Below are 15,365 nucleotides of genomic sequence, written 5' to 3' on the forward strand. Positions count from 1 at the left end.
GCAGAGGTCTTAAAATGATAGAAAGCCAATTATGTAGATATAATAAATTGCAAGTACAAGGCACTGATTACATGCTGCTCCATCTTGATTACATCAAACAGAAAAAGAATAAAAAGAGCAGAAAACAATGAAGGGCACCAATAAACATCAGAGGAAACGCAGAAAAAAATGAATAACGCACATGCAACTATACAGCGTGCACGCAGAGAGAGACACTTACCTCATGTTGTCCATATCCACGGCTGTAAGATCAAAGAGAGAAACAGAGAGACCACTAACCAACATTACCAAGAAAACCTGTCATTAAACATAATCCCCCCTCCAATGTGGACGCGTCTTTAACGCATGTCAGCACTTCGCTGTGCACTGCAGAGGAAATGAGATGTTTAAATCAAGACCCAAATGGAAGTGGCTGCTGGAAATATATCACATTTTGTGAAATTTAACCCAGTTTCCAAGAAGAAAGCAAGAGATGAGATGTGTGTGAGTGTATGTATGGGAGTGTGTGTGTGAGATAAACAGAGAGGGCTATATGAGAGGGGCTAAAACAAAATGAGAAAGCTGAGAAACTAGAGTCAGCCATTACTGCACAGTCATTCACTGCTATTTACTGTTCATTCTCTTGTCTTACTCTGGTAAATATTCTGATTATAGCTTCATAAATATATAATAATCACATCTCATTTACAACCCAAATGAGCTCATCCTACTGCAGAGAAAAACCTGTAGATGGGGCATGTCAATATTAGCCGCAACAATAATAAAACTATACTTCAATTACTGTGTAATTTGTGGCCGCTTTAATAGGTGGAATGTATTATTCATGAGTGCAGGGCTATTTATTCTCAGGATCAGGAAAGCACACATGCATATAATGTAAAGTCTGTGCATGTTTGGCATAAACTCGGTACTGTGCTGATAAATGCAACAGATGTCGACACTCAGCCCTGACCATCCTTCACTGCTGCACTGCTGCGAGGTACTCTCTGCCTACACCACTCCTACTTTTGTGCTGCCAACAATCAACAATCAATGTCAACAGACATTTCGAAACATTTTGCAGGCGAGATCTGGCCACTGGGTTGGTTGTTTGAAACCTCTGTTAGTAGTGATTAAAATTTCTCTGCAGGTGAGCTTTGTTTTCGGATCTGATGATCCTAAAGGAATATTGTTATTATGGTTTTCAGTTCAGGGTTTAAGTGTCCAACACTGAGGCAGGATATGTCTCTAAAACTGCATTCCTGTTCATGTCAGATTTTGTTATAGACTGGCTTTGAGTAAGCAGTAAAATATTCACATTACAGCAGTCCCGAGCAAATTGAAATTCTTCTAAACAGTTGACCGTTTCCTGTGAGATAAGAGCCGTCATCCAGTCCGGGTGATTTTTCGGGACCCTGAAGGCACTCAGAAAACTTTGCTTACGTTCTGTTCGGCTCAGTTCCGGCCCGTAATTACTCTCGACTTAGTCCGACATCAAGAGAAGACACAAAATCAAACAAGTCCGAAGAAGAAGCTTTCAAGTATTTATCTGAGTGGCATAATTATGTCAGCTAAATTGACTGCAGGAGGCTGCAGCTTATATATGTGAACTTATGGCCATGTGCACCCTGATGTTATTATAGCTTTACCATTACAGTTTAATTACTATCATTAGGGTTTGGTACATAGCTCGTTACTTTTAAGGGTATGAGTGAATTGCATCGGTACCACTGAGTACTGATTCATGTTAACTCAATCAGGGCCACTTTTCAGTCCTGAGAGCACATCTGTGTGAGAGACATATAACATTTAGAGAGAAAGAGAGCGCGAGTCAACCCTGCAGCACTTTTACTAGTGTAAGCCAACACTCAGCCATTATGAGTCAGCTATGTATGTCCAAAACCTTAATATGAAACCAACAGTACGCTGATATCACACTATTTGTACAGAAATAGTACAGCTTGTAAACACTGTTCTGACAATTATTAAGGAGAAAGTAAAGTAAAAAGGTACGGTTGGGTGCAGGTGCCCTTCCTAAATATTAAATCTACATGTGACATGATGCATTGAATGTTCTGGTCTGACAACAAAGTGCAAGTGCTCCCATTTACACAAATTGGTCACTCACTTTACAAACATGTAGTGAGAGACACAGCGGGAGGAAATAAGACACAGAAAAACTTCAATCTAGAATTACCGCCTCACGGTTGTATGTGTCCGCCAATCAGTCAAGTTGCATTTACATCCTTATCTGTCAATACTTCTATATTATATGTAGTGACGTCTTTGAAGGAATTTGATAAAATACATTCAGTGTAAGTTCTCACTATATTGACATGCTTGATTGAGTGAGTAATTTATTGTGAGAAACCCGCTGTCTTCACTCAGAGTCTATTTTTACAGAGGACAGAGGACTGATGGAGAGCTTCGTCACATGGTGCAACAACAATCACAATCACATGAAGCTGAGTACAGAGAACTGATGATCTGTAGTGGACTACAACACTTCATATATGGATGCAGCTGCGAAGAAGCTACAGATTGCAAAACGCGGATCCTTCTCACACATCTTCAACCCGGCAGCAACCTCAGCATCTGAGCACATGTGAAATATGAAACAGCGAAGCTAACCTTTGACCTTTTGGATATAAACTGTCATCACTTCATCATTTGATCCTGTGAGACATTTGTGCAAAATGTTCTTATAATTAGCCTGCAAATTCTTGAGTTATGGCCAAAAATGTGTTTTGTGTGATCACGGTGACCTTTGAATGACAACTTCTGTGCCAGATGTAATGAAATTCCCTCCGAGTGTTCCTGAAATACCGAGTTCATAAGAATGGGACAGACCATGATCTTAGTCTAATCAGTTCATCTTTGTGTCCAAGCGAAATTGAAGAATTTTCCTCGCAAGTTCCCGAGATATCGAGATCATGAGAATCGTCGGCAACTGAGGGAAAAACAATGCTGGAATTTCAAAAAGGTTGGGAAAAATGCAAAAGAGAAGAACACAAAGAAATAAACAGCAAAGTAAGAAAAACAGCCAAAAGTCTCTCTGTCCATGCGTCTTAACTACGTTGCCAGCAGGATGTCCTGTCACGCTGAAACCAGGGTAATGAGCTGGCCAAATGAAGACGTATCACAGAACAACAAACTGTGACTTTTAGAGGACACATCTGATTCTCCTTTCCGTTGTTAGAGTGCGACCACACACGGGCACACACACACACACGAACTGTCAAACCACTTGAGCATTTCATTAAATAAATTCAAATGAGAATATAAGTGTGGCTCTAAAACATGCAGACTCACACTTCAAGGAGAGAAGGTGGCCTTTCATTCAGCAGCAAAACGCAGTTTTCAAGGGACGAGTGTGCTTGAAAAAGACAAGATTATCTGGTTGAATAAAGGTGTGGAAGGAAGGATGGGTGGAGGCATTGACGGACATATCAATGGATGAATAGAAGAGGTTGAATGGAGGGATAAATGGATGAATACGGAGATGAAAAGGTAGATTTTTGGGTGATCTCAGGTTTGAATGAAACACCACCTTTTCACCATCAGTGTGTGTAAATGTGTGTATGCTCTGCAGATTATAGCTGCCAGCAGTATGTGCCTGGTATTGTGTTTGTGTGTGTGTGTGTCAGCGTGTGAAGATAAGTCTATCTCTGTGTCCTTGTTGCTCTGACAGACACATTATTAGGTCCTCTTGAGACAAAAACACACAGACAGCTATCTGATCTCACACACAAGCATACACACTTCTGACATGATTGACTCTCGCTCTTTGTGTCCTCTCCACCTTGTCTCGCAGTGTGTATGAGAAAGACGGGAGAGAAATATTATTAGCTCATAACACCCAATAACAGTCTCTTCTTCCCTCTCTTTTTTTTATTTTCTTCCAACATTTTGTCTCCCACTTCTCTCTCATAGAGCTACTCCAGCTCGCTCGCCCTTTGCACTGTCCCTGTTTCACTCTCCAAGCCTCTTTCAGCCTTTTCTCTGTCCACAACCCTTTCTCTCTCGCTCTTTTTTTTGTACATTCTCTCATTGTGGCTGCATGTTATGTAGAAAATAACTCAAAATAACTAAAAACAACCAGGTCTCTTCACATTTCCAGAATAAACGAAGGAGGGAAAACCATCAGTAACTCAAGAAGGTGCTTCTTTGTGTTGTAAATGTGGTGAGAGACCCGGATCAGTGCATACAAACAGCCATGCTCCAGTTTCAAACAGATTCATATTCATACATCACTTGATGATTTATAATAAACTTGATGTGGGTTTACGTGTCTTGACTAAACCTACAACCCTGATTCCAAAACAGTTGGGATGCTGTGTAACACATTAATAAAACCAACAGCAGTTTTACAAACTGTTCCTGAGCCCATGTAGTAACATTCTTTATACAATCATGCGTTCAAAAAGTGGTGAATCTCGCTCCATCCCTGCTTGTGAACGACTGAGCCTTTCCAGGATGCTCCTTTCATACCCAGTCATGATATTATCACCTGTTACCAATCAACCTGTTTACCTGTGGAATGATCCAAACAGGTGTTTTTGGAGCGTTCCACATCTTTCCCAGTCTTTAACTGCTCTTGTCACAACTTGTTTGAAACATGTTGCTGCATCAATTTCAGAATAAGCAGATATTTACAACATTCAATGAAGCTGATGAGGTCAAACATTAAATATATTGTCTTTGTACTGTTTTCAGTTGAGTATATGTCAAAGGGATGAGCAAGTTATCACAGTCTGTTTCATTTGTGTTTTACACAGAGTCACAACTTTTGTGGAGTAAGGGTGGTACACTGAGCAGATTTCTGTCTTATCACAACAAAAGTTGTGGTTATTTACAACTTGAGTCTTATTTTCTGAGTGACAGCAGACAGATAATTTGACAGATTATTAAAGTCATTAGGGTTCGCCCTCTGGTCCCCATGGATACCAGTACTGAATTTAATGTCAAACAGATGAAGAGATACTTTGGGACCAACGTGGTGGCCGACAGACAGGTCAGCATTTCCATCCCAGCCATGCTGCTACTAGCGTGGCTAACAAGCCAACAGTTTAGCCATATTATCTTTATCACTTTGAGTGAAACTAAGCACACTTGAAATGTTGACAACGACCTCTCATCGCACAATCAAACTGTGCTTGCACAACTACAGCAAATATAGTGCATCAAAGCTGATCTATAAGCTGTCCGGCGGTGTTTTGTTAAAATGCGTATGATTGTCTTGCTCCTTGGCCTGTGTGACTTATTGGCAATGTCAACATGTTAATACTGATAGTAAAATAGTGGCCAAAACCAAGAAAATCAGATGAAAGTTGCAACAAGCCTCAATTATCCTTCGAGATTTAGGGTGCAATTTAATAATGTCACATGCACGTTGAAATAATCACAATCTACTACAATGCATTATAATTTCCTTTGCTGCATCATGGCTATTTGCCGCTTCAGTGACCACATTTCCCATGATAATGTTCTGCTACAGCGAGGATCAAACCTGCGACTTTACAATTACATGACATGCATACTCTCTCTATGTCATGTATATGTGTTCCTCAATTCAGCTTCAATTAAATGCAGCCTGCTTTGTTGAACGTTGAAAACAATACATATTCCCAAAGATGTCAAAAGACATCTGTTCTGCAGCAAAAGCGCGCAATAAGAACTGAAGCAGTGAAAGCACAATCCGCCCGTGAGACAATGAAGACGCACCGAGTGTGTATGAGTGTGTGCGATGACAGGCGGCGCACGGAGGTTGAAAGCTAATCTTAACATAAAACGTTTCCAACCCAGTCAGCTGAAACAGCAGCGCTGCCTGCAACCTGTTTAATGTAGCTGTGTGTTAGCGTGCAAGTGTGCGTGCTCACACTCCTGTTTGTGCCCGAGCTCTTGTGCGTATTTGTGTGTGACTGCCTTTGTTAATGCTTTAAGTTTATGGATTGAGCCTTTTATAAATTCACAGCTTAACAACGCAATGTTTATAGCTCCATCGTGTTTTTTTGCGTGCGTAAGAAGAGAAACACATTGCTGAACAATTGCAAAGGCTGTGTGTGTGAGTGTGTGTCCAAAGAAGCTCATTCTGTCTTCACATAATGGCTCTATTGAGATCACTGGAGGAAAGAGACATCAAGATATGCGTGTGTGTGTGTGTGTGTGTGTGGTATCTGGCAGTATAAATCCTCTCATAATCCCATCACTTGATAACCACAGATATGGCCATCAGGATCTGTTTTATTTGGCCGTACATTATGATCTAAGCCAGTTATGATCATCAGTGACATGCTGGTCTTGCGGGACAGATGTGATTCTGTCACTTCACGGTGACAGTGTGCGACTGGAGACAACTTGTTGAAACTGTGTTAGCAGATGGCAGAGAAATCTGCTGCTGACAGAGCTACTGTACATCCACAGGCTCTGGTTACACGTCGAGTGAATCAACTTCAGATGCATATGCTTTAATTTGAGATATTTCAAGTTAATGCCAACGCTTTTCCTACCTGGTTAACTGTATGGACAGAGAAAGGAAAAGAAAGAAGAGTTACAGGTGACATTCCTCTTAAGAATCACCGACTGATCTCAGCCAGCAGAGAGTCTGACTTTATCCCAAAACAAAAAAGCGGTTTCATGTCATTTAACCATAGAGAAGCTGCCATATAATGTATACACACCATATAATGTATACACAAATGAAAGTGATTTACAGAGGTCTGCATGTGCATTTATGATACAATTTGGTCTGAGAAGGCAGACATTTTGTCATGTCTCGTCAAATCTGTTAAGTGTTTTTGTTCACGAGCGTCATGTCTTGTCATACACTTCCTGTTTTATTGTGAAACCTAACTCTCCTCTCGTTTCAGGCCCTTGACTTCCCAGTGTCCTTCCCGCCTGTCTGATTGTCTACTCCGCCCTAATTGTCTCCACCTGTTCATTGTTACCTCGTGTATATATAGTCCGCGTCTCCCTTTGTCCTGTGCCAGATTGTCTCGTGCCTTGTCATGTACTTGCCTTGCTATCTAGCGTTCCTTGATCCTTGTCTTCTGTGTCCCTGTAAGTCTAGTTATCAGTATAGCCTTGAATCTTTTGTTTGCTATTTTGTATCTAGCCTTGAGAGTAGTTCAGCCCTGCACCTTTTGTTAGTACTTTGTTATCGAGTCAGTTTTTGAGCCTTTGCTAGCTTTGTTCTCTATTTTGCCAAATTATCCTTAGCGTTTTCTGTTGTACTCTGTCTCTTTATCAGTTTGCATTTCGCCATTTATCCTGAGCGCTTTGAGTTAATAAAACCTTTTATTTTGAAACTCTGCTGAGCTGTCTGTGGTCTGCATTTTGAGTCCTCAAACCTTGTGCCTCCGGGCTTGTCACATTTATGTAAAAACATGTGGCAAAATACCACAGTACCAGCTGATCTCCAGTATTATAACTACCATGAGTCTTTTTTACAGTGACGCACTTGTTGCCTTTGTTGTGAAGCACTTTGATCTGCAATTCTGTTTGTGTTTATATGATGCATGCAAGAATTGTTTGGCTTAAAATGCAAAAACCTCTGATGCATGAGGTTCAAGACAATGCCTTATAGTAAAAACCAGCTGAATGCAGCAAGCTTCAACATGGGGCAGCAATGTTACTTAAGGGTATTGATTTTGTTCAGTTGTTGGTTTCATTTTGACCCGATGTGGCCGTGTGACCTCCATAAAACACAGGATCTCATATCTGAGATGAGTGAAACATTGTATTTCCTCATTAATATGCTGCAAATGTGGGAGGCTGTGTGCATGACTCCCTCTGCATACTTTTCTGGCACAATTCCATCAAGAGACTACACAGATGCCGTCATTGTCAGTCAGTGGATGCTACACTTGCCCACAGCACTGCTGTTTCACTTCTGCTCCTCCCTGAGGCATTTTTGGGGGGGTAAAGTGCCAAAAAGATGCAGGACAAATTCACATGATTGGGGTTTCGAACTTGGTTTGTGTACCACAAGCACTAATGTTAAGGTGACACAAGACTGGAGACTATAGTACTAACTAAAATGAGTTACTGCAGTAGCTCCTAGTATAGGTTAATGTCTAAATGGTCACTCTTCCAGCAATAAGACAACAGAGGCAGGGTGGACAACTGTATTCATGTCTGCCACTGAACACATCCTGTATTCTAAAATCTTAGTCTGCAAGTGATGTCAACTTTTTGTCAAATGAAAATGGTCTTGCACTCTAATTCATATCACATTTTATTGACAAATATGTCCCATGTTCATGGCCTTTTTGTATTTTCATATTAATTATTTCCAAAAATGATTTTAACAAAGGAAACCTTGGGTAAAAGAAGCCACAGGACCATCTAGAAAAAGTTCATAAAAAGTTAGCACATTGTGAATAAAAATATCACTCTACATAAATGTTTTATACATCTTTTTTTACTGTAGCTATGCAACTACCTACACATTAATGTTTGTCTGCTTGAAAAAAGAACATTCACATGACCTTGTGGAACATTTAAGGTATGCTATGCAGGATTTTCCTAAAAAACAATGTCTCGACTCATTCAAGAGTAATCCCTCTCAACCATCACTTATGACCCAATAGAGACTCTGCCCTCTGGCTGTATTTTCTTGTTTTCTTCCTCTTTTGTTGCGGTCAGGATGTTTCTGGGTTACAACCTTTGGGCAGTGGGTGTTTAGCCCCAGCCAATAAAAGCACACAGGTGTGGCGTGGACTTTATAAAAAGATAACAGCCAGGTGCGAGACTGTAAGCTGCACGCATCCAGGAGGAAGCTAACAAAATGTTGGACACAGTGCCGACAAAACAGTTTGCTTAAAGACAGTAACCAACAATCCCTGCAGAGTATACCTTTAAAAAACAATGCAGGACCATTGTACACAGACAGTGTGAGTCCAAATGAAAAGAAAATGAGATTTAACAGAGGACAGACTGAGAACAACACAAAGACTGTGTATGAACCTTTTAGAGCTAAGATCAACATGAGGAACTAGAGACACATATCTACCAGCTAAATGAGTATCTGACAGTATGCGGAACAGACACGAAAATATAAAGACCACTTAAAGCATCTCTCATGTTCACCATGTCTGTGCAGTGTGGAGCAAGTCATTCAGATTCCAACACATGTTGACTTCCTTGAATATTGATATGAGAAGTTAAACCCTGCCTCCTAGAAATTACAGTTATATACAACTAATTTGCAGCAGTAAATATGCTTTGAACTGGCAGGATTAAGCTTAATGAGCAAATCTTGTTCATTGACTGATCTGGTGCATGGAAGTCACAAAAGTATTGATAATGTATTTAACGTATTAGTATAATTTTTAACGACAACGTATTTCATTTGTTTTTCAAAATATCGATAGATAGATACTTTATTCATCTCCAAAGAGAAATTTGCAGTTCCAGCAGCTCAAAAGGTGGACACACAAGGGCATGCATGAACTTGTAGCACAATATCCGCCCACGGTGACTACAGCAGCACCTGTTTTACAGCCTGCTACAGTACAGATCAGACAGAATCTGTGATCTTACACTATGGGTTACAGCACTAGATATCTGTGCAACAGTGAATACTGATGAAATGTAGAGTAAAAACAAAATGTTACAGTGATCATGTCACTGTCTGAGCCATGTAACAGTGAAAAACAGCAAAACTATCCATACCTAAGAAAATATAAAGACTCCATGTCCAGAAAAGTTTAATCCAAGTTGGCAGGTTTAACATGGTTCTCTCCTCTGGTTTGATTTTCCTTTTCATACCCACTACATCCAAAATCAATTAGTTTAGATGTCCAGAGGGTGTGTGTTACAGCCACCCCAAAATTATATGTCTTCCATTGATTATAATTTGTTGTTGACAAGAATGTCAATTACTTGGGGAGAGTGTAAAATGTTAATGATAGTGGTCAAACTGAAACTTAACCAAGCCACCTCTAATCACTTGATTTCACTGCTGCCATCTGCAGCTATTTAAGTCAATTTTCCTCAGTGTTAATTAAAAAAACAAGCCCCAGAAATGCTGTTTGTGTGGAAACTAAAATAATGGCAGAGGCAGATAATGGAGTTAGCCATCCAAACAGCTTCTTCGGCGTTGGGTTGGGAAGCAGGGCTTCTGAATTCCTCCTAACAGTCCAGGTTCACTGAGCGAGGACGCAAATTAAAAAAAAGGACTTAACCTCTTAACCTGATTATCATTTCGTCCTTAAACGCTCCTTTAATCCTTCTCTGTTCTTGTAATAGTTAAAAAGAAATAATGTAGAAGACAGCAACAGAGTGCAAGCCCTTTCCAGCTATTACATCACTGGATTTATCGGGGCTACGCGAGACATGACCACTGTTGTTGTGTCACCTTCTCCTTTACTGTTCTCAGCAAGTACCAGCATTGGAGAGGAGAAACTGTTTTCTCAAAGAGTTTATATTAGACCCAGTTTTTTTTCCCCCTTCCTTTTCTTATGTAGAAAACAGGAAGTCACGTTGGAAGAGCACAGCCGTAGCACGGTAAGAATCACCACATCATCACAGCATCCCACTGAGCTATTTTGAGCATCAGTCCCTTGACAGCTCCACGGCAACTACGCAACAATGTTCAGAAATTCCCCTCTGTGTGCTTTACATATAATCAAGGCAAAGGCTAGAGGATTGTAGACTGAGAGGGGAATCGTTTCTCCAGCTCTTCCACGATGGAGTTCATGTTCGGGTTGGGCTGAATCTGTGGAGGTGGAGGATTCTCTCCTCCTCCTCCCGCTCCTTCTCTCCCTGCCTCTCCTCCCTCTGCTTCCTTTCCTCCTCCTGCTGCTAATGCATCCAAGGAGTCAAGTGAATCAAGAGAATCCATGGAGGCTCTGCTCTTCATGACCTTTTTGAGGGGTATCTGTTTCTGATCTATCTGGCTGAACATGTTGGCCACCGACTTCTCGATGTCCGCGATGTTTTGGATGTTCTTCAAGATTCCTTTCAGCTCTTTCCGAGGAGGTTCAGGCTCCACGGGGAGGGGTGGTGGTGGCGGCCGGTGGGACACGGGCCTTAGGGCTGGCGCCTCCGAGAGCGATGGGAGAACAAAGGTGGATGGACGCAAGAGCGAGGGCGACAAAGGGGGAGGAAGAGGTGGAGGCGGGGGAGGTGGGGGAGGTGGAGGCGGAGGAGGAGTCTTATTTTCTGTATGGTTGGAGTGAGATGAAGCAGGAGGGACAGGAGGAGGGGAGGAAGGATGTTGTGGAGGAGGAGATGAAGGAGGGAGAGGAGCAGATGTGGGAGGTGGGGGTGGTGGGGATGGAGGAGGTGGTGGTGGAGGAGGAGTTGAAGGAGGATCAGGGATAACCTCTAAATGGACCTGAAGTCTATCTTCCGCACCCTGATTTCCTGTTAAATTTGCCCCGAAGCGCCGCAGCACAGGAGGAGTGGGCTTGTGACTTGGTGGAGGGGTCCCTCCATCACTTTGGGTGACAATGATACTCGGGGGACCCTCTTTAACCTGAGCAGATGAGATACTGTGGGTGGGGGTGTGCTTGTGATGCTGAGGAGACTCTGGGTAAACAGAAAGGAGGATATCAGGCGACAAAGATCCTCGTGAATCTCTGTTTTGCCTTTGTCTCATTTCCTGGAGCGCTTGTTGCTCAAACTGTCTGGCTTGTTCTTTGACTGTCAGCTTGGGTTCCAGACTTGGGCTCCCCAGTAAGTCTGAATCCAAGCCCCGGTCAAATCCTGAATCCAGACCAGCATCTTTACTCTCCTTGAATTCGGCCTTTAGAAGCTCCAGCTCCCACTGCACAGGATCCATAACCACTTGGCGTCTCAAAGCGTCATACATGTCTCTTCGATGTAATCTTGATGGGAGGGTCCAGCTGTGTCCACCCCCTGATCCCCATCCGCTGTCACTGCCACTGTACCCACCAAATCCTGCATCTCCTCCATGGGAGCTGAGCCTCAGCCAGGCCTCTCGAAGGCCTTTCCTGGAAGGGGAGAAATTCCCAAGAAGGTCACGCCTCCTCTGGCTTCTTCCAAGAGTCTCTGGACTACTCAAAGTCCCGTCCTCATGGTAAATAGGATTTTTGATAGTCAGGGGGTTTTCGTCAGAGAGAAAGGTGATGTTGGACTCAGACTTGGGCAGGTTGTTGAGCACCCCTCCGTTAGCAACACACTGACGGTGGGCAGCGATCGCTCGTGTGGCAAAATCTGATATCAGACGTTGGCGGTCGCTTTCATCCAAACTGCCACCGCTCCCACCACCACTGTGGTTTGACCGGCTGATACATGGATGGAAGAAAAAATGAGAAAAAAATATGGAATGAAGGGAGAAATAAAAGAATTACAGATAAAATATGACAGAGAGGAGAGTATAGTGAATTGGAAAGATGTAACTCGATAAATCAAAGCCAAACAAAATGGAAGAGGGAGATGGGGACTGAATGAAATTTAAATGAAAGCAGTGATGCACACAATGGTTAACTAAAATGTTTTATAAAGAGGAGTGGTGACAGGAGGACACATAAAGAATGGTAGAATGGCAGATGAAACAACAGAACGTCTGCTTGAGCTGCTGTTTGATATATGAAATGAAAAGAGACTTCACATTAAGAGATGAATGAGAGAAAGAATGAGAGGAAAAGGAGGAGGGATCTTAAAAGAGGTAACTGCATTTTCTTTCTGCGCTGGTTTTACCAGAGGGGGCAAGAGATGGAGCACTAAAAAATAGTGTTTAAACACAAAGGGAAGAATGCAAATAGATTTTATGTAAGCTAAAAGTTGTGCACTACAAAGACGCTACTGCATCAGGACTATAAACAATGTCAGATCTGCTGGGGCATGGATAGACAACTGAGTGTCATGGAGTTCTGAGAGTATGCAGATTTCCTTCCAACAAAAGACTGATTATATCCTCCTCTCTCGTTGAAGGAGCACTAATCTGTGAAATCTCTAGTGTGGTTGGAGACTTTGTTGAAACTCTGCAGACTCTTGCACTCCATGGCACATGGCTGCTACTCCTATGCCGAGGCAACCGGCGCATCTTTACCAGGGTACCGCTGATCAGCCGCGAGCACAGACAACCTTCAGCAACACAACGCTGTTTTCTGATCTACCAAAGCACGACTTTACTCTGCACATAAAACAATAGGGAACCACTAAGAAGCACGGACACAAACACAAAACTAAAGCAAGACAACTGTCACAGCATAGCATCAAACTAACTCCCGAGATGTGGAGCAATTTTCAGCATCCTACTCACTTTTGTCTGTCAGTCATGGATAAAGTTGGATGGGTGAGAACAAGAGATGAATGCATCAGTCAACATGAGAACAGGAAGAGCAGAGTGATGAAATGATAACACAGAATGACGTTAAAATGTTCAAAGTTGTGACAGAAAAGAGCAGCGGGAAAGGTTTATATACTGCAATGTGGTGACAAATCAGTGTGTACATGAGAAGAGGAACACTGGAATGAAATCTGGTCATTTTGCTGCCATAATGATAGAATGTCTTCAGGATTTATTCGTCCTGGAAGGGTTAGATTAGCAAAAATCCGACCTCGCTTCATTGCACTGCACTTTTATGACACACATACACACATCAGGACCTGGCAGATGCCCTGTCACAATAAAAAAATCTGCAGTTTTCCACAGGGGGTTAAAAAAAATAAAACAACAGCAATTTATCTGTAAATTTTCAGTGTCTGTCTGGGAAATATAACTGTCAACTTTAGAGACATAACTTAATTGTCATACCCCTGTAGAGGAGCTTATTAAATCAAATAATGATACATTAGCTTTTTTCTTTTTCTTTTTCAGTATAATTATTAATAATTAGGCATTATTTTGTATTTTATTTAGCACACTGAAGTATTTTTCTGACTTTTGAAATGGAATGGGAGTCATTAACTGTGATAATTATGGAAAACAACTGTGGAGACATGGAGAAATATAACAAGCATGAACCAAATCATATTTTAAGAGAGTGGACTGCTCCAAAACTGTGCACAATAAGAGAGCATATTGTTCACATCAAGACGAAGTATGGAAGCTGAGAACCACGGTGTTTGCAATTGTTTTTTTTTTTAATGCCTTTACCTCAAGATCACAAGTTAATTATCTCGTTATCTTGAGAAAACAACAGGTTGATTACTTGCAATAACGAGATAATTTAAGATTCATAAGAGTGGACCGTTATCACGGGAAATGAGCTTTGTTGTTTTGAGATGATGAAATAATTAACTCCTGATCTCGACATACCGGCGTTAAAAAAAAAAACAACTGCAACCACAGCCGCTCTCGGCTTCTGTAACACAGCGACGACCATAACATCTGCTATGTTATGAAATAATGCGACTTTTAATTCAAAAACCTTTAAAGAACATGCTTCACTTACTATTCTGCTAATAATAAGTTAAAGAACACTTAATTTTTAATAGGTAATTGAAAATAGACATTAAAGCCTGTCAAGAGACCAGCCAAATGTAATTAAAAGGAAAAAAATGCCTCGAAAATCAGTCTAGTGAGCAGTTTGATAATGGACCTTAATTATGAATGTGCAAACTTTTGCACTTTGCCAGGTTTTATAATCTTTAGGGATTATTTAGTCCTCGCAAGATAGCAGTGATACAGAACTTGTACACACAAGCATTACACAAGAAATCCCAAACTGCCTATTTTGCACACATACACACACACACAAAAGACCTTCCCCACCACAATTAAACATGCTCTGTAGCTTATCAATAGAATTAATTATCGCCTAGGGTGGTCTTTATAAATTACGGGCTGCATTTATTTCAATTATCTCATATCCAAGTTCATTTCCGCACACATTTTTCAGGGGATCGTTTGAGCTGGTTAGTCAGGCACACGCACACCACACACACACACACACACACACACATACTCGGAAATCCCTTGTTGTCATTTGGAGATAGTTTCTACAATCTTGCATATGAATTGCTCTCATGTTAATGGGAGTGAGGAGGCATATCAAGGACAGGACAGGAAACCGGTGATGCATGTAATGCTGATAAGAGTTTCCTCTCAACTTCTTCTTAACGCTCCAGTAAGGAATTATAAATGAACTGTCTGTGTATCGCCTTGAGTGTGTGTGCGGGCGCGCATGTGTGGGTTGTTAAAACTTTCCGATAAAAGTTAATACGGCGTCTTGACATACAGTCACTATTAGATTCTTGTTTAACCAAACCAACAAGTATTAAACCGGCAGAAATTGGCGAGAGGATAAATTAAACAATATTTCCAAGACAACGCACAGGAATGGGGGAGTACAGTAAGTGGTGTAGAGGATGGGACTAAATCGCATAACAATAAAGCAACTTTTTGAGGAAGTGCAGAGTAGATGGGCCATAATGTCCTTCAGCACTGACGGGGTATGAGACGGAGGTCT

General features: G+C 41.5%; 1 protein-coding gene across 1 annotated transcript in view; it reads right to left on the reverse strand.

Moving 5' to 3' along the window:
• LOC121624435 (protocadherin-15-like) overlaps positions 1-15,365 on the reverse strand; it is a 181,265-nt gene that overhangs the window by 12,109 nt on the left and 153,791 nt on the right. The window contains exon 36 of the mRNA XM_041962063.1: positions 221-242. Within this exon, the coding sequence (XP_041817997.1) occupies positions 221-242 (22 nt within the window). The remainder of the gene's footprint in view (positions 1-220; positions 243-15,365) is intronic.

The sequence above is a fragment of the Chelmon rostratus genome, chromosome 21 (assembly GCF_017976325.1).
Source record: "Chelmon rostratus isolate fCheRos1 chromosome 21, fCheRos1.pri, whole genome shotgun sequence".
Classification (NCBI taxonomy): domain Eukaryota; kingdom Metazoa; phylum Chordata; class Actinopteri; order Chaetodontiformes; family Chaetodontidae; genus Chelmon; species Chelmon rostratus.